We start from the raw sequence: 25,249 nt of genomic DNA on the forward strand, positions 1-25,249 counted from the left end.
AATAAAACAAATTACCAACTACCCTAGCTGTCGCAAAAAAATGTATTATGTCAACCTGGAAATTAGAAGACAACTTGAGAATACAACAATGGTATATAGAAATGAATAAGTGTATTCCATTAGAAAAAATAACATATAATTTAAGAAATAACATTACAATATTCGAACAAATATGGGAGTCATACATGAAACACAATAGAGAAATCCTACCATGGACTTCCACCACCTAAAATGACAGAAGGGGAAGATAACGAAAAGAACTGATCAGTAAAATTTCTTGTTTATTTTTATTAAGTGACAACATTGTTTAACGGGTTTAATGTATCTTATAGATTGAACTTCAAATAAATGGGGAAGGGGGTGAGGGAGGGAGAGAAGGAAGGGGGGAAAAAGGGGGAGAAAATGACACTGTATATATTTAAGAAGAAAAATGTCTGTATGTATCTTGGTCAATATGGTTTATAGTGTGAAAAATTAAAAAAAATTAATAAAAAATATATTAAGGTCAAAAAAAAAAGAAGGATCCCAGCTTGGAAAGTCGTGGCTTTATGGTGAAAAGAGAAATTGGTTATTTCCATCAGCTTGTCACTTACTTCTGATAGGTTGGCACTGAAAATGCCATTTCATTCGGTATCAAAACTCTGGTGAACACAAGCTAAGTAATGAGGATGGTTTGAAAAATGGAATGATTGAGATGTGTAGCAAAAGAATTCCCACATATGTAACATAAACAGTAAAATACCTGGCATCCAACACTTGTGGGGATTGGTAGATGCCTGATAAACAAGTTTTCCGGTTGCTTGAGACTGTGCGCTGAGTGAATGGAGAATTAACTCTGAGTCATGCCAATTTTAAACTTCTGTATTTTTTGCCGATTGCTTGAATTCTGGATAACAGGGATTTTACAATACATAAATTTAACTAGATTGAGTTTGTGGGTTTGGTGTGAAATGACACTTGAATCCCTGATGTCTGATATTTCCATGGATCATCTGAGAAATCCAGACAGCACTTTTGGATTTTAATGGGTTGCTTACAGTATAACAGTATTGAATTTAATATTAAACCCCTAATAGCAGCAGCCATATAAGTGCCAACATTTTTTTTTTAATTTTTATTGAACTACTATGAAGATTAAGTCTTGATACACTCATGGCTTTGTGGCCAAATATTGCATTAACTCCTTCTACAAGCTTGCAAATGGCTCAATCACAGTAAGTCTGATTTGAAACGATGACGAGAAGGAGATATAGAGGATTGGAGATTGGGTCAGAACAATAATCTCTCCTTCACTGTCAGTAAAACAAAAGAGCAGTATATATAAAAATGTGCTGAGGTGAAGATAGTGATGAGGATTCAAGTTTTTATGAGCACATATCACCAACTACCATCCAATCATGTCGATGTTACAATGAGAAGGCTCACCAAAGATTCTACTTTCAGAGAAGCCTGAGGAAATTTGCGACATCCCTGAAGCCTCTTACCATCTGTTACAGATCCACCTTCAAAAATATTATGTGTAATTGCAACACAGTTTGGTATGGAAACTCTTCTGCCCAGAAGTGCAAATATTTGCTGAGTTAGCAATGTAGCTGAAGCCATCGCACAAATCAACCTCCCCTCCCTCGACTCTAACGATACCTTGCACTGTTCCAGGAAAGCTGTCAAAATACTGAATCCCATTTCATCTGACCATAATCTCTTCCGTTCCCTTCAGTCAGGCAGAAGACACAAGTACTTAAAAACACAAATCCCCAAATTCAAGAAAAGTTTCTTTGGTGCTTTTATCAGACTTAAATGGATGTTGTACTGGCAAAAGACGATGCCCTTGAATTGTTTTTAATTGTACTTTTCTCTATTCCTTACAATAGTTTTGGTACTTTTGTTTATACTTTGCATGGCTGGGGTAGCAGTTAGTATAACTCCTTTACAGCACCAGCGATTGGGACTGGGGTTCAAATCCTGTGCTGTCTGTAAGAATTGTTTGTGTTCTCCCTGTGTCCCCAGGGATTCTGGTTTCCTCCTATCATTCAAAAAGTACTGGGGGTGTAGATTAATTGGGTGTAAATTTGGCAGCATGGACTCGTGGGCTGAAAATGGCCTGTTTCTGTGCTGCATGTCTAAATTTGAAATTACTCTTCCCTGCAATGCTTTATTCATTTGTTTGTTTGTTGATTATTACTATTGCATAATTTACTGGATAGCACGTCAAAAGCTTTTTTACTATATTTTGGTACGGATGACAATAAACCAAGAAAACAATTCAATTCAGAGTGTCTCAAATGCCACAGGTGAAAGGTTACAAGTTATGGCAAAGATCTTTAGTCCTGTTCAAAGGTCCTTGAGAATGTGTCAGTGGACATGACTATTACATTCATACATTGTACAAGTGTCCTGAAGTTGTAGAATTGCAGATTAAGTTAAACTAATTTATTTATCCAAGTTATCTGCATTGTTGGTTTTGCAGTGGCTTATTCAGTCAAGGCAAGATGAAATTTTCAGATCCATATTTTATGTGCAGTAAATTCAAATCAATCCATTGAGGAAATCATTCTCTGTAGTTGCATGACTGCTCATTATCTGTCAAACAGTCCCTTTATCTGTTAAGATCAAAGGAGTGCGTCAGGAGAGCCGATGGGCTTAGTTTCTACTCCTTTGAAGTCCTCATTAGTCTGAACCATTTAGAGTTACAGGCATCTGATCCATTTTGCTCCCTCTGTATACAGCGGAATTTTTGCATTTTATGGTTTCCTTCTTGTCTGTTATTTTACCAAAGGAGATTTGTTATAATATTCTTAATGTAGTGGGAAAGCTACGTTCAACAGAAGGAGATGGGAGATGCTGAATGAATGTTGAATGTATTTCTACCCACCATCCAGAAGAGAAACTCACATTGTCACTGATAATGAGTGAGAACTACTTTTCATATTAGAGCTGAATTGATTGTGCCAGAGTTTGTACAAGAAAAACCCTTTGGATCTAAAGTCTATGGCATAATATTCACCAGATACAATGTGCCATGGTTTCTGTCTGGAAAGTACATTGTATTTTGATGGTCAAGTTGACTTTGCAGTTCCAATATTTACGGGTTTTCCCACCCTGAAGATCACACTTATTTGTAGATTGATTTATTACACACTTAATTTTCAAATGGGAAAATCAGAAATTTACAAATGTCTACATTTTCAACTGGGAATAATGATGTCAAAACTTCTGACTCAAAGACTATTTACTTAAAGCATATAATTAACTTATGAACAACTGTACATGAGATAAGGAAGGAAATAAAGATTTAACAGATATTTTGACCATTTAACTGAAACACAGGGCAATTGAAAGCAATTTGAAATAGGACAATGGATTTTGATCTTTTACTAATTTAAGTATTAAGATAACAAAAACCAATGTAAATAGATGTTGACTTAAAAGTATGTTCCTGCCAATCACACTTTAATCTCGAGTTAATACTTACGACAGCCATCTTCATCAGAGCCATCTTTGCAATCTGTGTCACCATCACAATACCAGTGTTCGGCAATGCAGCTGCCATCATTACAGCGGAACTCTTTGTCTGAGCATTTTCTCCTGTCTGTAATGGGAAAACAAGAAAACTGCATCATCTCAGCTAGTAAAACAACACTGGCCATCACTTAAAATTATTGATGGTCTGTGTAAAACTGGATATATATTCTGGAAAAAAACATAGGAAGTGAACATATTTAAATAGACACAAACTTAACCGCATTCTGATTGTGAATTAATGCTGCCTGCGTGGCAAATTTCTTCTCAACAACCAAAAAGAACTCTATAAAGCAGCACTCACCACATTGTTCATCACTATTATCCCCACAGTCATTGTCACCATCACAATGCCACAGACTCCGGATACAATAACCATTCTGGCATTGAAATTCGTCTTCTTCACATTCACGGGGTGCTGAAATGCAAAGCAAAGGAGAAATTAAGTGATCTTGATGATTTCATTTTGCAGTGGTGTCAAATTAATAATTTCCATGATACATTTGTTATTTCAACCTTTTCTCATTTTGCTGGAGTTATCATAGCTGTGTGTTGTTTCTTAAATATCTTGCTTCACTGCATTTTTTTAGTTTTGGCAAGTTACCATATTTTCCACCAACATTCCTGCATCAACATTTTCCCCATTAGATGTGCATGCATATTAAAAAGAAGTTTTACTCTAGAAAACGAATTGTTTTCTAATTACACGTCCTGGCAAACAAATTCTCACAAACCATGAATGTTTTTCTTTTGTTGTAATGTAAAACTTGAGCAATTAAATAATTGCAGATCTTATCATTTTTTAACTCATATTTTTAGGATCATGGCGTCCCCAGCAATGCCAGCACTTATGATCCACCCTTAAACAACACATCCTGAATTATATTTAAGTATCAACCACAGACACTTAAATTTATGGGTGTTTTTCATCAATTCCAATTACATCCTCAAACATTTTCTCCTTGAACTCTCGGACAGAGATGGGTTGAAATTATACTTCTGCCCAGTTGTGACTCAAGGGATGAATTTGGATCGGGCAGTCTGAGCATGTGCAACAAACCTGACTTTAGAGAGTGCCAAAACACTTTGCTGCCAGCTTCCTGATGGAATATTTTCTTTCCATATGGATCCATTTCTACTGAAAAACACCTCAAATATTTTGAATATTAAAACAATTAAGCTATGCATATCTGCATGTGAATTTGTTCCCTTTATCATGCAGGTTGTCTAATTCATTATTTCTCTATACAGCTAGATGACCAATATGATAACAGCTGTCAAACACTTACAATGGGAGAAAGTGAGGATAGATGGACAAAATGGTTTATGGAGCGCATTGGCATCTGAAAAAACACCTAAAGATACTTGGAAGGGCGAGGGGGGAAGATTTCTTAGTAATTTATGGGGATGACAGTGACAAAGATGCAGTGGTGACAGGGACTGGAAAATAAGAATGATAATTTTAACATCAGGAGTCACTCTTGAGAACATCTGCAGGGAGTGCTGCCTTTGGAGAGCCGCAGCAATCATCAAAGATCTGTTCAGAGATTCATTTAAGGACTCTTACTTGTGCACTTAATTTATTGATTTTCCTTTTATTTTCTCTGATTTGCACAATCAGTTTGTTTACATTCATTATGTTTACAGTTCTTTCTTTGTTTACATGTTTATGCTGTGTACAGTTTTTTTTCGTACTACTAATTAGTGGTAATTCTTCCATGCCTGCAGGGGAAAAAAGAATCTTAGGGTTGTATGTAGTATCATGTATGTACTCTGACAATAAATCTGAAATCTGCTTATTTTTTAAAATATGTAATATAAATTGAATTTTAGCAGTTTTAATTGGTAGTAGCATTTTATTAATGATTATATTTCTTATGATCTAATTAAGAAAGCACAGATGACAACTCAAGGCTACAGACCAGGGATTTTTTTTTCTAAAAATAAACTTAATTGACAATAAATGATTTACAAAAAAGAAAATCATTTGCTCTTTCACATCTTTACTGTTATATCCATATATTTCCAGCAATGCCCATTGTTAACATTTGTTCTCTAGTTGGCACCATTGCCACCACTGTGGCACCTTGCAGTTGCTCCCCCGGTGTTCCCCTCGGTCTCAGCCCCTCAGGAATTAACAGAGATGGTTGGCATGAATAAGGTGAAGGGAAAGAGTCTGTTTCTTTGCTGTGTGACTCCAACTCCATGCCCTCTGACAGATAATCAGTCAAGAAGTACCAGTGAAGTACAGAAAATTCCTTAGGAAGTCACAAACTAATACATGACAACAGACAGTTATGGCAGCATATTGCTTATGTTATAGGACTAGTAAACCAGAGAGCAGGAATGGTGATCTGGAGACAAGTTCAATTCCCACCATGACAGCTGGGGAATTTAAGCTCAGTCAGTTACGTAAATCGGAAACAGAAATCTTACATCAGTGAGGCCAACTGTCATAAATCATTATAAAAACCCATCTGTTTCACAAGATCTGTGGACCCACAACAGCACAATTGAGTCTTAGCTGTGCCATGAAATAACCCAGCAAGCCTCTCAGTTTAAGAGGGTACAGGGCTGGTCTATCAGCTATGACATATTTTGCATAGGAAGTAAAAGCTTCCAAAATTGTAAAGGCTGTGTTCTTGTTCTGCCCCTCCTCCCTCTGCTGAAAGGAATGAAAGAATGGCCCTGGAACCAAACTTCATAACCTCCAGTTGTGCCAGATCTCAACTATCCCTTCCATCGTTGTACCACATCTCAGATTTCGCCTCTGTCGTGAAACAGGATTCCTTCTGATAACCTTCCGCAGTCATGGCTGGTTGATCAATGTCTGGTATGGAGGTGCCAATGCTTAGAACAAGAAAAGAATTCCAGAGAGTTGTTACCTTGGCCTGTGATACCATGGGCACCAGACCACTCCATTGAGGACATCTACAAGAGGAGATGTCTGAGGAGAACCTCTATCCTCTAGGACCCCCACCACCCAAGCCTTGCCCTCTTCACTCTGCTCCCATTGGAAAAAAGGTATTGGAGCCTGAAAATGAGCACTCGGCGACACAAGGACAGCTTCTTACCTGCTGCCATCAGATTACCTTTTTAATGGTTTTTGAGAAAATAATAATATCAAATGCATAGATATATATGATACAACGTTCAGGTAAAAGTAAATTAAAATTTTCTTCTTTGGCTTGGCTTCGCGGACGAAGATTTATGGAGGGGGTAAAAAGTCCACGTCAGCTGCAGGCTCGTTTGTGGCTGACCAGTCCGATGCGGGACAGGCAGACACGATTGCAGCGGTTGCAAGGGAAAATTGGTTGGTTGGGGTTGGGTGTTGGGTTTTTCCTCCTTTGCCTTTTGTCAGTGAGGTGGGCTCTGCGGTCTTCTTCAAAGGAGGCTGCTGCCCGCCAAACTGTGAGGCGCCAAGATGCACGGTTTGAGGCGTTATCAGCCCACTGGCGGTGGTCAATGTGGCAGGCACCAAGAGATTTCTTTAGGCAGTCCTTGTACCTTTTCTTTGGTGCACCTCTGTCACGGTGGCCAGTGGAGAGCTCGCCAAATAATACGATCTTGGGAAGGCGATGGTCCTCCATTCTGGAGACGTGACCCATCCAGCGCAGCTGGATCTTCAGCAGCGTGGACTCGATGCTGTCGACCTCTGCCATCTCGAGTACCTCGACGTTAGGGGTGTGAGCGCTCCAATGGATGTTGAGGATGGAGCGGAGACAACGCTGGTGGAAGCGTTCTAGGAGCCGTAGGTGGTGCCGGTAGAGGACCCATGATTCGGAGCCGAACAGGAGTGTGGGTATGACAACGGCTCTGTATACGCTTATCTTTGTGAGGTTTTTCAGTTGGTTGTTTTTCCAGACTCTTTTGTGTAGTCTTCCAAAGGCGCTATTTGCCTTGGCGAGTCTGTTGTCTATCTCATTGTCGATCCTTGCATCTGATGAAATGGTGCAGCCGAGATAGGTAAACTGGTTGACCGTTTTGAGTTTTGTGTGCCCGATGGAGATGTGGGGGGGCTGGTAGTCATGGTGGGGAGCTGGCTGATGGAGGACCTCAGTTTTCTTCAGGCTGACTTCCAGGCCAAACATTTTGGCAGTTTTTTGGCAAAATTACAGATAATAAAAAATGGTAAACGAGACATATATGATCCATTTTATTGATAAAATAGGAAAAGGAAAAAAAAAACCTATAACGAATCTAATTTCTAACCCCAAGCTATTATCTGAGCGATTGCATACAGAACCAGGTGTCAATAACTAATTTCAATATTAATAGTTCCAAAAAAAATGTAAAATAAAGAGCAAAAATAATTGATCTAAAAATTTTGAAAATAATTGAAAAAACCCCAAAGATATTTTTTTTAAACTAATTTTAGTAGTTGAGCACCTAATTTTCTCTAGTCAGAGGGATGCCATCAAATCCAATAACCATTGTGTCTGTGTGGGAGGGACAACATCTTTCCACCAGAAGGAGCCTCTAGCAATCAGGGAAGTAAAAGCAACTAAACGTGATTGAGATGGAGTCAAAATTAAGTCCATTGGTCCACTCAATACAAAAAATAGCAACAAAGGGGCTCAAAGAGGGATTTATATCAAGAATTAAAGATAGGGTAGTAAATACCTCTTTCCAGTAGTTACAAAAGGAGGGACAAAGCCGGAACATGTGATATAAAGTACCTTCCTGAGTTGTCCACTTACCACATTTAGAGGATATATTGGGGTAAAATTTAGCTAATTGAACTTTGAGTAGTTGGCCCTATGGACTACTTTAAATTGTAACAAGGAATGTCAGGCATAGAAAGATGATGAATGTACATTTTTCATATAGAGTCCCATATATCTTCAGGAAACAATTGTTCAAAGTCATGTTCCCAAAGATTCTTAATGTTAGATAAATTTCAGAAGAAGTTACAAAGGGCTTTAACCAGTCCTTTCTGATTAGGTACAAAATTACATACTTCCCAGATAAGATTAAAATCTAAGTCTTGGGGAAGCCTCAATGTTAAAGTTTAAGAAATGCCTAATCTGTAAATAGTGAAAGAAATGTTGATTAGGTCGTTTAAATTTGGCAGATTATTAGTCAAAGGAAGCAAATTTTTGGTCTATGTAAGTCCAAGAAAGATGGAATACCTAACCTAGATCATTGAGTATATAAAATGTTTTGAACCAAGGGTTAAAAAAAGGAATTATGTAAATTTAGACTAATTAATAAATATTTATGATAACCAAAAATGCTTTCTCATTTGGAACCAAATACGCCAAGTATGTCTAAATACTAGATTATCAGTTAGTTTGGAGAGTTTAAAAGGCCATGTGTTCTCCCAGTATTGAGATAAGAGAATGTCTTACAATGAATTTAATCTTTAAGTCAATCCATCCTGAGGCACCTGAATATTCATTATGATGTATCCAAATAATGATATATCTAATGTTCACTGCCCAGTAATAAAGTCTCAAATTGGATAATGCAAAGCCCCCATTTTATTTAGTATTTTGAAGGAAAATCTTTTTCAAATGGGAATGCTAAATTTTCCATATAAAAGAGGACATTATTGAGTCTAATGAATTTAATAAAAAAAAATCAGAATAAATACTGGGACAACTTGAAAAATAAACAAGAACGGCAGGATATTCATCTTAATAATATTGACCTTCCCTATTAACGTCATCGAAAGACAAGGTGATTCGATAAAGTAAGAACATTTTCCTTAAACAAGTTGGTGATCTTTCTAGTAATAATATTATCTTTCTAGTAATAATATTTAAATAATTGAATTGATTTTTAACAATTGTGAAAGGAGCAGGAAGATCCAAAGAGAATAATTCACGCTTCTGCAAATTCAGTTTTTAACCTGACAATTGACCAAATTGACTAAGAAGTGACAAGATCCTTGGAATTGAATGGTCAGGACTGGATATATACAGTAAAAGATCGGCAGCATAAAGATACCATATGGATAATTCCAGCTCTAGAAATTCCTAACATACTAACTGATTGCCAAAAAGCTAATGCTAGTAACCTTCTCTGGTTCCCCAAAATAGTTTGAAAGGTTTAGATTTAATTGAATTAGAAAAAATTGAACCTGTAGGGGATGAATATATTAATTTAATCCAAATAACAAATTGGGAACCTGGGTTGAATTTCTCCAATACACAACAAAAAAATCTCTGCTCAATCCTAGCCAATGCTTTTTCGGAACCTAGAAAAAGAATACATTCAGAAGATGAGGTAGTAGGGGAATAAAAAAAAAAAATCCCTAAATGTCAAGGGACATTGAATTGTAAATAATGTCCTTTGAGAAATCCAGTCTGGTCCTCAGAGATAATGAGAGGCATTATATTTTGTAGTCTGAAAGCTAAGATCTTGGATAAAATTTAGAGGAAAAATTGGTCCATCAGAGGACCAAATAGCAGGAGTGGGATTGGTGGTCTCCCATTTTCTGGTACCCTTCACCAATTCTCTTCTTCTCCAGTGTCTGCAACACTTGAGGCTGCTGCCAAATATAGGCACCACTGTCTTGGGTACAGACCCCCATGGTCACAGGATTTTAAAATAAATCACTGACGGTTCCTTAACAGGTTGTTTAAAGCTTGTACAGAGCAGCTGGTAGTTGGACTGACTAGCTATTAAGGAAGATGAAAAATGCTTGGCCAAGGAACTATCTTAAAGGAGGATAGTAAGACAGAATGGTTTATGAAAGGAATTAGCAACTGAAGACAGACATGAAAACACTTTGGAGTAGAGCAAGATGGAGAATATTTCTCAGCAATTTCAAGGGTTTATGGGGATGACAGTGACAGAGATCCAGTAGTGAGAGGGATTAGAAAATAAGAATGATAATTTTAACATCAAGGGTTGCTTATTTAGGAACAAACTCAAAATCAGGAGTGATGGGTGAAAAGCCTATAATGTGAACTGTAACATGAAGTCAAGGTAATGGAACATAGAGCTAGTAAAGCTGGCTGAGCATCCAATTAAATAATCAAATCTGGATGTTACAAATGTATGGAAATATTGTTTCAACAGGTGATAAGAGGTGGAAAAGCTAAAGCCAGAAATTCTTGGGAGGTAGGTGCAAGTCAGCATTATTGCTGGTGGCATACATATTGTTAGGTCTGCTTTGTTCATGAATGAGTGAGACAAACACCAGGCTGAGTCGAAATCAGGGTTCTTTGTTCTTTATTACCGGATTGTAACACTTGCGACTAACCATGTTAGTCGGAGAATGCATTCTGCCGTTATCAGCAAAATGGTGATTTTTTATACCCTTGGATATGTGCTTAGAACATCATCATATCATTACTTGTCCAATGACTAAAACTGTTGCTATCCTTTCCCTGCTAGCTTCCTGCCTCTCAATCCATCAATGTCTCTCTTATCTTGTAAGTACAAGGATGCATTCACATCTTGTTACAGCCCTGCACATTCCCATCTCATGATGTTTTACCTAACAGGAGTACAAGGACACCTCCCCTTCTTGTTACAGCCCTGTACAGGGTAACTCCTTACACATTCCCATCTCATGATGTTTTACCTTACAATATGCAGTCTAAAATTAACCTACGATAAGACAGGACACAAATAACCTTGTTCCTCAGGAGAAGAATGGAGTCAGTGGCCAAAGAGGTGGTGGCTTCAATTTTCCTGCTCTTCAATTGGAAAGAGTTATCTATGTTGGACCAATCAAACAGCTGGCATTTAAAGTTAGTGCAGAGTCCTGAGGCCAAGCCTTGAGACAACGGTCGACAATGGCAGCTTATAATGGAAACTACATCTGGCTTCTTGGGTGAGATTGTAGAGGGCAGAAGGCAACAAAGGAAAGATCTCCAAGGAAGCTATGGCATTGGGGTGAGTGGGCGAGGAGAAATCAATACTAGCAACTTTGGTTGTAGTTGGATAGTGAAGATATTTATTAATATTTATCCTAAGTTGAACATTAGGATACAGGAGGAGAATGGTGTGGTCATTTATGCTGAATGGTTAACACAGGCTGTGGAGCATGAAGAAGTATGGTGTACTTGTGCCGTCATTACATTGGGGTTCGACAATGAAGATTATCACAGCTGGTTCAGTTCTGTGATGGGGCAGAAACATGATTGGTGCAAAGAGTTTTGATAAAAATAAAGGAATGAGGAGTGAGATCATTTGCAGGAAGGAAAGGTTGCCTTGTAACCCACTTTGCTTTCTATTTCCACCTTTAGTTATACTTTAGGAAAAGAAAGAAAAATGTATATTAAGGGATAACTTGTTTAAAATGTCTTAATCCATCCATTTTGAACAACTTCCTAAGCAATTGATGAGATATTTTTCATCTATCTAAAAAAAGTGCGATATATACACGGAATTTGTTTTAGTCTGCTGTTAAGTAGACAGATTCGCCATTGGCAGAAACTGCCTGAACCACCTCCTACAGTCAGAGAAAGAGAAGCCAAAGTGTAATATATAGTGGATTATGTATTAAGATTGTTGCTATGAGCAATAAAAGCACAAGAGCTTCTAAAAAATTGGAAAGAATCTATGACAGAATAAGGAATGTATTTTAATATATATGCTCTGCTTCAATTATCTCTTTACATCCATCAGGACTTCACATTTAGAGTCCCAAGCCACTGGGCATGAGAAGCTGATTACGCAACAGCTCGAAACAATTAAAGAAAATACATATTTTCTTCAGCCTGGGGGTTGCGTGTTCTATGTTACACTCCTGTATTTTCATCTCTACTGCTGAATTGAAATCAGTTAGAAAAAAAGAGCTAAAGCTGTACTGTCTTGCAGACATTTTCAAACAGGGAAACCAGTTATTCCCAAGTGTGCTGGGTTCTACTTTTATCTAAACCCCTTGCGGTATCATTTGCTCAGCACCGACTCTGTTGTGAACCATTTCCTCTCTCCTGACATTTTTGCAATGCCATCGCAACAAGAAAATCAGACTTATTTACACTACAGAGTGCAGCTGGAGCACTAGATCTCCCTCTGCTCATCAGTATGTCGATGCACTTAATATATTGCATGCTGATGCTCTGCTCTCTTTTACACAATAGACCACAAATTATTTATGATTTCCACAAAGAATATGTGTTTTTTTAAAAACTTTTTTTTCTGAACATTTTCCTTCATTGGGTAACTTGTTAATAAATGGGGGAGAAAGTCTAAAGTATCAGTTAATATCCATGGTTGCAACTTAATTTTGAGTGAATCAAAATCAAAAACACGTTTTAAAAAAGGCAGTGTTATCACTATCTTTATACATCTCACGGAACCAAGGCATTCTAACCAAGGGAATCTACTATTTGGTCCATTCAATCAATTCATGCTGTTAGTCTTCTTCCTCAACTCTTCTCGCACAGCTCTGCATATTATTTTTATTTTCTGTAGTTCCCATTCAACTCTCTTTTGAAGGTACTGATTGATTCCATTTCCACTGCCCTTCCAGGTGGTGAATTCCAGATTTTACATGTGATCCAAGTAATAAAGCTTTTCCTCACATTCCCCTTGCACCTTTTGATCAAAATTATATTTCTTTGCCTCTTGGCTCAGGAAGCTTCAGCTCATTATGAAGATTCTCTCTCCATCTAATCTAAAGCAGCCACGACAGAATTAATGATCATACGCAAATAAAATTGTCTGGAGACATTAATATAGATTGCTCTGGACTAGGTTTGATTGATGGTCTTTACACAACTGCTGGCATTTCTCAGTATAAGTGCCAGTAAGTTTTGGATTCCTCCTGGAACAAAGAAGCACTGAATTTGCTGATCACAGAGCAATGGTTGTAAAGGTTGTGCTTTTAGTTCTTAGTTAATTTTGTGCCTGTCTCTTTAAGAGAGCTACTGTTTGCAGTGTTACCATAGTGACTCTGATGTAATATGTCATAATATCCACCCATGCTAATGGCTTGCTCTTTCAGTTTGCACTATGTGAAGGAAGCTTGAGCATGAGAACTTTTCTTTGAGTTTTTGTATCTCTTTAAATACCATTTTGTATCTCTTTAAAAACTTTTGTATCTTTATCATACAGTAAATACTTTGCTATTCATCATTGTGAAAGTCTTAATGCAAAATGTTTATCCCTTAAATCAATGAATTAAAACTACATAAAGTATCAGCCACAGAGTTTGATTTGTTGGATTAAAGAGATCTAAATTTGGGATATTGCAGCTCATGCTTTGGAAGATAATATTTTGAAATTAGGATATATTAGAATAAGGAAAGTGTCATCAGTAATGGTGATGCACCTTCTGCACCCCACCACTGCCCTCGTAGCGGAGATGCAATCTGCTTAAATTCCACAACATTAAATCCCGTTGACTTCAGCTTTGTTAGGAACCTCGATGGCTCACTTAATCAAATGCTGCCAAGATGTCAAACATAGATATTTTGCAACTCTTTGACTTTAACTCTGGAATTCAGCTCTTAGGTCTATGTTTCACCAAAGGCTGTGAAATAATTGTCTGGAGCTGAGGGAAGACATATGACTGTAGATCAGTGGTTTTCAAACTCTTTCTTTCCGCCCACATACCACCTTAAGTAACCCCTATGCCATAGGTAAGGGATTACCTAAAGTGGTATGTGAGTGGGGTGGAAAAAAGTTGAGAACTACTGCTCAATTGTTACTGAAATATTTTGCTTGAAAAATCATCTCTGACCCATTTCCTTTGGAGTTATGAAACCATGCACATAACAAGTCAATTAGATATAATTAAATCAGTGGTTTTCAAACTTTTTCTTTCCACTCACATACCACTTTGTAATCCTTTACTAATCACAGACCTTTTATGGCATGTGAGTGGAAACAAAAAGTTTGAAAACCACTGCTGCAGATGTTAGTTATGGATTTGCCTCTAATCAGAGAGGATTTCTTTTCATTTAGAGATCCAAATCTAAAATCACCCGTGAGTTAAAATTGAAAGGACACATAGAATCAGAGACATGCAACAACAGAAGAGACCTTTTGGCTCTGCTAACCCATGCCAACCAAGTTGGCACTCTGAGCCAGTTCTATTTGCCTGCATTTGGTCCACTTCCATCCATATATAGGACAAATGCCTTTTGAATGTTGAAATTGTGCCAGCTACTCTAGCTTCTGCTGGCTGGGCACTCAGAGCTGCACACAACACTCCATGTGTGGTCTCACCAACAATTTGCACAGCTGGATCATGATGTTCCAGCTTTGATACTCAATAGGTTGCCCAAAAAAAAGTAAGTCTGTCAAATGTCTCCTTTACCACCCTGTTCCACCTCTTTCAGTGACCAAGGTCTCTCTTCCACATCGCTCTCCAGCTTTCTATCATTTACTGTGCAAGTCCTATCCTTGTTTGACTTACCAAACTGCAACACCTTACACTTGCTAGACTTCATTAACATTTGTCATTTTTTACCACTCCAACTGATCTACATGAATTTGATCTTGAGATATTGTCGATATTGATAAATACACTCATCCTAAGAAGCTTTTAAATAAGATGTCATTTCATACCAGAAAATGCAAGACTTGTTTCCAAACATCTGTACTATGTCCATTTTTAACAAGTTGTGTCTGCTAATTTTGTGTCAAACTTGAATCAGAGAGAGTGATCCGGCAAGTGTTTTTCAAAAATTGGTTTCAGAAAGGTTCATTAATTTAAACACATGGTAGTTATAATTGCTTCAGAATTTACAATAATCCTGTTTAGTTGTGAGTTGAACAATAATGATATTCCTTTCTTTTAACTCATATATTTTGTCACTGGGAAGCAATTGAATGTGTGTTGTATTGTAAGATATATAATCCTCCACAGCATGTATTAATCAGGAGAAACTGGAAAAAAATACAAAAGCAACATTTTGCTGATGGAATCAGGCTACATCAATATGAATAGTGACAAACACTAAGCAAAGTGTGAAAATTGCGTGCATTCAAGATTGGAGTGAAATAATCATTTATAATTTAGTTACAGCAAGGCTCTTCCAGCTCATGAGCCCATGCTGCCTTTAAATACTCCAAAAACCCTCCAAATGCTGTACACTTTTAGAGGGTAAGAATGAAACCAGAACACCCGGAGAAAACTCACTCAGGTCACGGAGAATTTACAAACTCCTTATAGATGGTGCTGGATTCGAACCGGTGCTGTAATATCATATTTCGAATGAGGAAAAATGCCATGATTTGGCAATGATTCTTTGCTGGACAAATTTAGAGATGCAGGAAAGTAATTAGAAACACTAAACATTCACTGTTAAGACTTTCATCCAATTTAAAATGACATTATCTGAAATCATGCCTTTTATCCAGCTGGAGATAATTTTTTCCAGCCAATATTCAAAACATGAGATACAAAGGAAATTATAGGTTAATATAAAAAGAAAATGAGCGCCAATGCTGATGAATAGTCTGTTTTACAGTGAATGATAAATGGTATGGAATTATTCTTAAAATATCATTCCACTATTAAAGTTGTGCTTTTGTTCGAATGTACAATAATTTGCATATCAATCTCAACAATCATCATTTCTGCATAATACCAATATACCAATATGCAATACAAATTAGCAAGGCTTTTAGTACTTATGGGTAAAAAAAATGTTGGAGAGAGAAATGAAGAGGAATCGGGCCTCAATTTCAAAAAATCTATACTTCATAATTACAGGAAATCTACATGTAATGGTTATATTTTATATTTGAAAGGGAATAAGAGCTTCTTAGAGACATTAAGTGTTCAAAATGAGGATATAAATGATGTGAACAAACAAAAATGGATATAAAGACTATTTCAAGGTGCTTTCCTTCTGGATATAGTGGGGTTAATACAAAAGGCTGTTTTGTATCTATATTAGAATGGGACAAAATTGTCATTCCTTTATATATAAAAGAATAAGACAATTTCTGGCCGAGATGATGTGATTAGCTGTTGATTCTACAGCATAATGTGTATTTAATTCATATGCTCTGTGAAAGGAAATCAATCCAAAACCAAGTGCACTTGTGTTGAGCTTGGTACAATAAGTGCTCCATTGTGAATGGTAGTTTAAGGAGTGGGTTGGGGTTATGTCATCTCCTTATGTTCACTTCCCAAACAATGAATCAGATTTGGCTGAATAGGACCTCAGCCTACAGTCACTGCTCAGAAGTACATTCTCCAGCTATTAAGGGTGGCACAGTTTCATAGCTAGGTGAATTGCTATCACATGGCATTAGAAACCAGGGTTCAATTGTGACCTCAGATGCTCTTAGCATGCAGTTTACTTATTATGCCTGTGACCACATAGGTTTTCTACGACTACTCTGGATCCCTCCCACACCCCAAAGATTTGGTGGTTGGTGCATTAATTGGCCACTGTAAATTGGCCCCAGTTTGCTGATGAGTGGGAGAAATTCACTGCATTTTCACAACCAGAAAGAACAGACAAGAAACCAATGGATGGTCCAAGGTTAATTAAAAAGTTACATAAACTAAACTGAATGGAAGGTCATAATTTTTGGTTGGAAACTGCACCCTGGCTCACTTTAAAACAATAATTATTCTAGTAACAAACTGGTCAGTGCCTGAAAAATCACATAATCCAAAATTTTGTTTTTGAGGACCATTGTTTGTAGTTCAGTCACACTCAAGACATGAGTTGCTATAAAACCGGCCATTGTGGGATGCACAGTAGCAGTTGGGTAGGTTCAGAACCAAGGGGAGGACATGATGGATAGTGAGTGGAATGGATCTGAAATCACAAAAAAGTAAGCTTTTGGTTTGATTCATTGGTGGTGTGGTCAAGACATGGGGTTAGGAATTGGGGACCAGTAATCAGAGTGGTGATAAAATTGGGGGTTGGGATATAATCAGAAAGGAAGGATGATGGAGTAGGTGAGTTGTCATGGTGTGATCCCCAGCTAGGTGGTTGGAGGTCATCAGAAGTCATGAGAGGAGCAGGTTGCCAGTCCATTGTAAATGGTGAGGACGGAGTCAATAGATTCGGCTGGGATGGCAAATTTTTTGGAGGAGGAAAAAAACCTGGGTGGAGTTAACAGGATAATAGTAGAATGGTGATGAGAGGCTTGAAGGAGAACCAAGTACCAGCCTAAAAGGGGGCCAGGTTGAATAAGGTGTCCAGCCCAAGCCTTTACTTATTTGGTCATGACTTCTTTAAAAGAGAAATTCTACTACTATACAAGTGGGTAGGTTCTGTGCATTACTAAAAGTCATTGAAGCAGCATCCAAAATTGTGTTGCACACTATCATGAGTGACTGAAGAAATGAAAAGGTATGTTCTTTGAAGTGTAGAAGAATGAGGGTGATCTTATTGAAGTATATCTGATCTAGAGAGGGCATGACAAAATGGATGTCAACATGTTTCCACTAGTTAGAGAATCTCAAATGAGAAGACATGGCAAAATATTTAGAAGATAGTCATCTAAAATTGAAGTGCTGAGGAACAATTTTTCTTAGAGGGTGATAAACATCTGGAATTCTCCACGCTAGAGATTTAAAGAGGCTATATCATTAGGGTATTTGAAGTGTAGATACATTTTCAAAAGATAAGGGGATTGAGTGCTTGGGGAACTGGCACAGAATAGGAATCCTGGGGTAGATCAGCCAGGGTCCTATTGGCTTTAAGCTGCAGCACCCCAGTAGCCCTCCTGGGACCCAGATGTGATTAGTGGAGCAAAGGTGCCCCCAGCACCTGTTAACCTGAGGGGGGATAGCCCCAGTAAATTGCCAACCCAGTGATTTAAGGGGGATCCTGCACCCAAGATGACACAGTAAGTGACGCGTCACACAAACTAGTCTCCCCTGTTCTCCCTACCAGCTATCATGTCTCCCTCCCACAGTCAATCGTGCTGCTTCCCCCACCCCGTGGCAGCCGACCCCTCTGCCCCCCACTGCAGCCAACCCTTCTGCCCTGCCAGCGACCCCTCTCTCCCCTTCTGCCGGAGATTCCTTGTGATGCTAGCGCATCACAGGAGTAACTGGGTCGGCCATTTTTGCTTTCAAGCCACGGGAGGACGTGACCTAGATCGGTTTTAATGCATTCCCTGACTAACTCTGAGGAAGGGCAGGGACCCGGTTGATTTCCTATGTGCCTAACCATTTCAGACCCTTTCAGAGTGCCCTGTGAATGGGGTGCTATAAAACCCCATTTTACAGGGCAGTTTAAAAGTGCCTACTGTTGGTTAATCGTGCATTTACACAAAAGACTCCAAGGTGGCACTGTTAGTTCATTGCTATTTCAGTGCCAGCGACCCAGATCTGTTCTCCCCACATCTGTGTGGGTTTCCTCTGGGTGCTCCAGTTTCCTTCCACCCTTAAAATAGATATGGTGTTTGTTGGTTAATTGGTGTACTTGTGCAGCATAGGCTCATGGGTTGGAAGGGTCTGTTGTTATGCTGCATCTCTAAAAGTAAACAAAATTCAGAAATTTAAATGAAATAAGAATATGGAATATTAAGCAAGTGAAGCAAGCTGTTGAAGGTACCGACAGCAGTTCAGGAAATGTCTGTGGGAGTGGGGGGGGGGTGAGAAATGGAGAGCCTGCACTTTGGCTCAAAACTGGATCCTTCTTTTGCAGAATGAAATTCAGACTTTGTGCATTAGGCATGAAGTAGATTTCTTTTTCACTGAATTTGGATGGTGTAGCAGTCACAATATGGCACCATATAAGTGTAGATGTAGTCGTCCATGCCAATGTATCGATTTAGAAATACTAAATACCATTGTCATAATTAATTAAACTCATTTGGACTAAAACCAAAAGACAAAATGAATGAACGAGTCTGTTTTTTAATGAATAGATCATTTATATTGCTTAACTTCTTATCTCTTTCAAACATTTTTAACTAATCTTCATTGATTGTCAGCATAATTATACTTCATTCATCTTGATGTGGAGTGGGTAAAGATACTATGTAGATGGACAAAATGATGGTGAGCTACATAAATTTAGCTTTGCCCTTACCTATACGTATGGAACAAGGGACATGTTTCTTACAAGTCAAATGCAGTTCTTTTTAAACCGGCTTGTTTTGATTTTTTTTTGTGTGTTCTGAGGCTCCCTTAGCTTGATTTTCTGGGAGATAACCTACTCCTAAGGGATTACCATTAATGCCACTAATGTCCAACTTTAAATGACTTTGGAAAAGAAGAGATGAACATGGTCTTGCAGTGTTGCTAAGTGCAGGCTTCCTGAATTTAAACCCAGCAACAATAAGGGGCAGGTGGTACATCTTCAGGTCAAGACTTGCAATTTGAAGGGGAAATTGCACCTTGAGGTCTTCCCAGAGCCCACTTGTCCTCTTAAAGATAGAAGGAATGGGAGATGCTTTGCTTACCACATTTAGCCCCCACCCAATAACAACAAAAACATATTGCATTTCTGTAGCACCTTCAATATCCACTTAATGGTGTCCCAAAACAGTTAGTATTTTCTGAAATATATTGTTTATTTCCAAGAAAATTTATCTTAGGGATACTGACAATGTAAAATTTAACACTGTGGTGAAACACCATCACCACTCTCTATGAGCCTTTAAGTGGTTTACTGAAGCTTTGGTGTAGAATGAGCGAAGCAATGGATAGTGTGACTCCATTATCCCTTTTACACAGAGATCCCACTAAATTAGGGAGTCAGCGATCCATGTCTGATCAGAGCCTTCACAATGAATAAAGAAAAGCCAGTTAGTGCAACCTTTTATACAGCAACCAGCATCCTGGTGCAAAAGGAGGTGGGGCCTATAGTATCAGAGCATTGGCATCCCGGGAAGGTGGGTAAGCCTTTTACACTGGAGCCAATGTGAAATGCATTGACTCTGATACTACCTACCTTGGCGGGTAAGTACTGGGACGAAAATGACCCCCCACCCCCTCCACCCTGTGTTCATTGATTTCACACAGGTAAGTGAAATGGTAAAAAGGTGATTTGTCTTTTAAGGACAGAGTAAAGGGGTTTCACAATTTCACAATTAACTCTGGCTTTGAGGCTTTCATCCAATCTGAACAACACACCATGAAGGTTTGAGTGAAATAACTTTGGATGTCAGAAATTGGGATTTGGCTGATCACAGGGTAAAGTCAAGGACTGAGTGGCCCGATGTCTGTATATAAAAGAAGTCCTTCTGTTGATGTAGATTTGAAAATTATATTCTGGCAGCGAGCTTGCAGGGATCAATTGTACTACCTCTGATTGAATATCCAGCTCATAAAAATGGCAGATGCTTCTAATTTCTTCTAATAGTTCTTGTGCAAATCTTAGCATTGACAGATAAATGGCCACTCCATCGGATCAAGAATGCTTCACACCTCTCAAGCAACTAATGAGCAGTTCAATTACTAAACAAAGGACTGAGTTAGGTATTCTCACTGTGCAATGCAAATGTGTTGTCTCTGTGATCAAATGCCTTTAACCACAATTAATAGTGAATTCATCCTGAGCAAAATTCCAAGCAGCAACTGTAACCAGCAATTCCAATGACATTTTTCACTTCTTTGCTCATTACATGGAAGAAGAAAATAACTTGATATTTAGCTTAAGCAGTTTAGATCTAAGCACATAAATTGTCTTTTGGAATTAATTAAGTGAAAATGCAAAATTTCTTCTATTCTTGTGCAAAATATATTTACATTTTGGCAATATATACAAGTTAATATTGGTGCAGGAACAATACGATGTGGGAAAATTTAGCTGTCGAAGGTGACAGGATATCGTGAGAAGGCTATTAATAATGCATCACAGAATGCACGCTTCATAAATAGAAGCACAGGAAGCAAAAGCGAGGAAGTTATGCTAAACCTTTATAAAACACTGGCAAGACCTCAGTCAGGCCATTTTTGGGCACTTCACATTGGAGAGGATAAGCAAGCTCAATATGTTCTCTCATTCTGTCTCACAGACAACTGGTTAAGTGAAGTAATAAATAATGAAACTTTAAAGTACGTGGGAAGCAACATTTCTCAACTGCGTGCCAACTACCCCACAGGCAGGCAACTTCTCCCTTGAGGCAAACGTAGTGTCTGACATCTCTTCACTGGAAAACAATTTCAGTGACAGTCACTTGCTGCTGCTTTCAAAAGGAAACATCTTATTTAACATACTGAGCAGACACTGAGGAAAAAAAATGGCAGAGTTGCTGCGACAGCAGTGCCGCTACTAGTGTGGACCTGGGGAGAGCAGAGAGTGGAGATAAAGCGTTCCCCTGCAGGGTCCTACTGCTCCCAGCTCCCGTACAGGCTTTAATCGGCCTGTTAAAGGAGCCGATAGTCTTTTATTTAAAACCCAGCTACCGCAGGGTCTGGCCTTAAGATGGCAGTGACTGCGTTCTTCAGCAGTAAGCACAAAGGGTTGCAAAGGATCAGCTAGTGCAACAGTGGGTGTTGAGAAGGAGAAGCAGAGGTGATGACCATAAGGATGGTGACCATGGTGGCGGACTAGCGAGGGGCTCTGTGGCTGAAGGACACAAAGGCGGTGAGCCATTGGGGACTTGAAGGTGAGGAACCCACACAGGCAGCAGGTTGCTAGCGTCTTGAGGTCAAAAGGCTCGCACCACACTATAGGCTGCTGCAGACTGGCTCATGAGAACCATGTATTGGATCTGAGGTTCAAGAGGATGCTGAGGGCAAGAATTGCTCCCGGAAGGGCCCTAGGCACTGAAGTCTTCCTCCTCAGGATGGAGATTTGAATCTGGATTCAAAGCTGGGTAAGGCTGTCAACATTAATTTCAGAGGGCAATCCAGTATTTTGATAGACACCCAAAAAGATGCCTGCTCCATTTGTTATTTACAGAGTTACTTCACAGAGTGAATTTAAGTTCCTGAAAATGAAGTTGAAATTCTAACTTCCGATTAACATTTCAGGGTCTGGGTCGTAGTTCAACAGGGTAGCTAGATTCCTGGATACATCATGGCATTTGACAAATACAACCGTAGTAGACATTTGGTGGAATTGTACTATTGCTGCAAGCAAGGATAGTATCTGTGATCACCAATACATAACATACTTGGAGGAGATTCACAGAAAGGCGCTGGTGCTGCTCATTAAACCACACGTCTACCAGAAACAGCAACAACCAATTATTGCTCAGGATAAAGGGGAAAAGAAGTCAAAAATGGGGCCAAGAGTCAGCAGCGGGGCAGAGGTAGCTCCAGCACTTCTCGACACCTGCTCCATTGAATTTGCTTTCAATTAACAGTCATATCAATTTAATTTTTTTTTTTTAAAGGCCGAAGGTCGAGGTGATGCGCTGTTGCTTTCTGTGTATCTCACTGAGAAACCTCCACTGTGCATTCCCCTGGAATTCATTCTTTCCATCCACCTCAGCTGCCAGCATTTTTTGGAAGATGGGGGCTTTTCATTGAAATTCCTAGAGACAACATTCTCATGCATGTTTTATGAAATCATTATTGATTTTGTTTTGAAAGTTACTTCTGGGAGGAATTGATCGTTGCTTGAGAGACTCTGCTCCTGCTGGTAACAGTGCCAATCAAGTATTTTTTTTTAAAACATTCCTGCCCATCATTTAGGTTTGACGTAAAGGCGGGGATTGTTATTCTTCATGACCTTTCAATACAAGAAGAATCAAGGCACATCTTGCACTATGTATTTCTGTTGCTACTGTTCGTCCAAGAGCAAGGTATTTTGTCTACAAAAAAAGCCTCTGGAAAACAAAGAGTGGATAACATGCATAACCATTTCAGCAAAGAATCATCTTTAGTTGCACTATTTTAATTTTCCTTTCCTCCAATTGTTTTTTTTTCATTTACCTCTTTCACTATAAACAATTCTAGCCTTTGACAACGATTAAGAGTTTTTGAGCTGGGCAAAACAGAAACAGGCCTTTTCTTCCATCACATCTTTGTCTATCTATATTAATCCCACTTGCTTGCATTAATTCCACATTCCTCTATGCCGTGTTCATTGAAGTACTTGCCCGAAGTCTTTTACATTTTGTCACTGTTTCTGCCCTACAATCTCTGGCAGATCATTGAGAATCAGAATTTATTGTAATGAATATCTCATGATATTTGTTGTTTTACGGCAGCATTACAATGCAAATAATGCTGTAAAAATACACTTAAAAAGAAATAAATTAGTGCAAAAATAAGAGAAAGTGAGGTTCACTGTCCATTCAGAAATCGGATAGCAAAGGGGAAGAAGCTGTCCTTGTGCTGCTGGCTGTCTGACTTCAGGCTCTTCTACCTCCTTCCAGATGGCTGCAGTGTGAAGAGGACTGAGTGGTGAGATGCTTGAGGATAAAGGCTGCTTTCTTAAGAGATAGCCACTTGTAGATGTCCTCGATGGAGTGGAGACTGTTACCTGTGATGGCAATGGCCAAGTTCACAAATCTCTGTAGTTTTTTTTGTCCTGTACATTGGCACCTCCATACCGGACAGTGATGCAATCAGTCAGAATGTTCTCCACTAGACACCTGTAGAAATTTGCAAGTCTTTGGTGACATGCCAAATCTCCTCAAACTCCTCACAAAGTATAGCCACTAGCAAGCCTTCTTCATAACTGCATTGACTTGGAAGCCCCAGGACAGATCGTCAGAGAGGTTGAAAACCAGCAAATTGAAGTTCTTAACCCTTTCCACTGCTGACCCTTCAATGAGGTTCGTGATTCACTGATTTCCATTTCCTGAAGTCCACATTCAGCTCCTTGGTTTTGCTAATGTTGAGGGCAAATTTGTTGTTGTGGCACCACTGAACTAGCTGATTCATCTCACTCCTGCACACTTCCTCATTACTGACTGATTCTGCTGAAAACCATGGTGCATCGACAAATTTGTAGATGGCCTTTGAATATGATGATTGATGTAGAGCAGTGGCCTAAGAACCTATCTTGGAGGAGACTTTGCTTCCAATTCATACTGACTGTGGTCTTCTAATAAGGATGTCAAGAATTTACATATGTAATGGTGACTAGCAGTGTGCCTCAGGGATCGGTGTTGGGTCCTTTGTTGTTCATCAAATTAGGTGAGTAAATATGCAGACGATACAAAATTAGGGGGAGTTGTGGATAGTGAGGCGTGTTTTCATGGACTACTGAAAGATTTGGACTGTTTGGAACGGTGAGCTGAAAGGTGGCAGATGGAGTTTAATATAGATAAGTGTGAGGTGCTTCATTATTGGGAAGAATAACCAAAATAGGACGTATGCAGTGAAGGGGAGGGCATTGAGGAATGCTGAGGAACAGAGGGATCTTGGAATGACAGTTCAGCTTTCCTTGAAGGTGGATTCCCATGTAGATAGGGTGGTGAAGAAGGCTTTTGGCCCTTATAAATTATAGCATAGAATATAGGAGCTGGGAGGTGATGTTGAGACTGCCCAAGGCATTGGTGAGGCCAAGTTTGGAGTATTGTGTGTAGATCTGTTCTCCAAATTATAGGAAGGATATAAATAAGGTAGAGAGGGTGCAAAGAAGGTTTACAAAAATGTTGCATGGATTGCAGTATCTTTAATATGGAGAAAAACTGAGTAGACTGAGACTTTATTCTTTGGAGCGTAGAAGGTTGAGAGGGGATTTGATAGATGTATTTAAAATTATAAGGGGAATAGATAGACTTGATGTGAATAGGCTTTTTCCCCTGAGGGTAGGGGAGACTGGAACAAGGAGTCATAAGTTAAGGGTTAGGGGGCAAAACTTTAGGAGTAACGCAAAAGGATTCTTCTTCACTCAGAGAGTGGTGGCTGAATGGAATGATCTACTAGAAGAAGTTGTGGCAGGATCAATTCTGTCATTTAAGAGGAGGCTAGATGAGTATATGGATGTGA

General features: G+C 38.8%; 1 protein-coding gene across 6 annotated transcripts in view; it reads right to left on the reverse strand.

Moving 5' to 3' along the window:
- lrp4 (low density lipoprotein receptor-related protein 4) overlaps window positions 1-25,249 on the reverse strand; it is a 426,474-nt gene that overhangs the window by 133,210 nt on the left and 268,015 nt on the right. For all 6 annotated transcript variants that reach the window (XM_069905480.1, XM_069905469.1, XM_069905494.1 and 3 more), the window contains exons 4-5: window positions 3,824-3,937; window positions 3,473-3,589 (exon numbers count right to left, since the gene is read on the reverse strand). In XM_069905480.1, the coding sequence (XP_069761581.1) occupies window positions 3,473-3,589; window positions 3,824-3,937 (231 nt within the window). The remainder of the gene's footprint in view (window positions 1-3,472; window positions 3,590-3,823; window positions 3,938-25,249) is intronic.

The sequence above is a fragment of the Narcine bancroftii genome, chromosome 1 (assembly GCF_036971445.1).
Source record: "Narcine bancroftii isolate sNarBan1 chromosome 1, sNarBan1.hap1, whole genome shotgun sequence".
In the NCBI taxonomy this organism is placed as follows: Eukaryota; Metazoa; Chordata; class Chondrichthyes; order Torpediniformes; family Narcinidae; genus Narcine; species Narcine bancroftii.